Source organism: Lepidothrix coronata, unplaced genomic scaffold, assembly GCF_001604755.1.
Source record: "Lepidothrix coronata isolate B3197 unplaced genomic scaffold, Lepidothrix_coronata-1.0 Scaffold178, whole genome shotgun sequence".
NCBI classification, from domain to species: domain Eukaryota; kingdom Metazoa; phylum Chordata; class Aves; order Passeriformes; family Pipridae; genus Lepidothrix; species Lepidothrix coronata.
This window is the reverse complement of record NW_016690358.1, coordinates 1,965,774-1,966,884: the sequence shown is the minus strand read 5'-3', so window position 1 is coordinate 1,966,884 and position 1,111 is coordinate 1,965,774. Positions and strand designations below refer to the sequence as shown.

General features: G+C 62.0%; 1 protein-coding gene across 1 annotated transcript in view; it reads left to right on the top strand.

Moving 5' to 3' along the window:
• Positions 1–1,111, top strand: part of LOC108504878 (protocadherin-16-like) — a 78,077-nt gene that overhangs the window by 13,906 nt on the left and 63,060 nt on the right. Inside the window, exon 6 of the mRNA XM_017830383.1 lies at positions 9–1,087. Within this exon, the coding sequence (XP_017685872.1) occupies positions 9–1,087 (1,079 nt within the window). The remainder of the gene's footprint in view (positions 1–8; positions 1,088–1,111) is intronic.

Below are 1,111 nucleotides of genomic sequence, written 5' to 3'. Positions count from 1 at the left end.
GCCCAGAGGCTCGCTGGTGGGGCCGCTGGCCCGGGACCTGGGGCTCAGCGCCGACGAGCTGCCGGCGCGCAAGCTGCGGCTCAGCGCGGACAAGCAATACTTCACGGTGAGCGAGACAAACGGGAACCTGTACGTGAGCGAGAGGCTGGACCGGGAGGAGCTGTGCGGGAAGTCGTTATCCTGCTCGGTCAGCTTCGAGGCGCTGGTGCACAACCCGCTCAACGTTTTCCACGTCGAGGTGTCCATTGAGGACGTGAATGACAACTCCCCGGTCTTCAGCAAGGCTGCTCTGGAACTAGAGATCACAGAATTAACTCTTCCCGGTGCTCGTTTCCCCCTGGAGATGGCCCGAGATGCAGACGTGGGCAGCAACTCGCTGCTGACTTATGAGCTCAGCAGCAACCCGTCCTTCAGTCTGGCCTTGAAGGAAAACACGGGTGGAATGAAGCAGCCCACACTAGTGCTGGAGAGAGCACTGGACAGGGAGAAGCAGAGCTTCTTTGAGCTGGTGCTGATTGCAGTGGATGGTGGGGACCCCGCGAGGTCCGGGACTGTTCAGGTTCGTGTCAACGTGACGGACGCCAACGACAACCCGCCCGTATTCAGCAAAAGCATCTACGAGGCGCGTGTGGCCGAGAACCTGCCGGCGGGGTCGCTGGTGATGCAGGTGCGGGCCACGGATGCGGACGCGGGCTCCAATGGGCGGGTCACTTACTCCTTCGGCAACGTCCCGGCCGGGATCCGTGAATTGTTTGCTGTTGACAGCGAGAACGGCGAGGTCAGGACTGCGGTTCTCCTCGATTTCGAGGAGCAAAGTCAATACAGCTTCGCCCTTGAGGCGAGGGACGGTGGTGGTCTGACCGGTCACTGTCAAGTGCAGATAGACATCACGGACGAGAATGACAACGCGCCTGAGATCACGATTCTGTCGCTATCGAGCCCGGTGCCTGAAGACTCACCAGCCAGGACCGTGGTTGCCCTGCTGAACGTGCGGGACCGGGACTCCGGCGAGAACGGTGAGGTGTCGTGCGAGCTGTCGGGAGAGGCGCCGCTGTCGATCGTGGCGTCGTCGGGCGGCTCGTACAAAGTGGTGACGGCGAGCGCGCTGGAC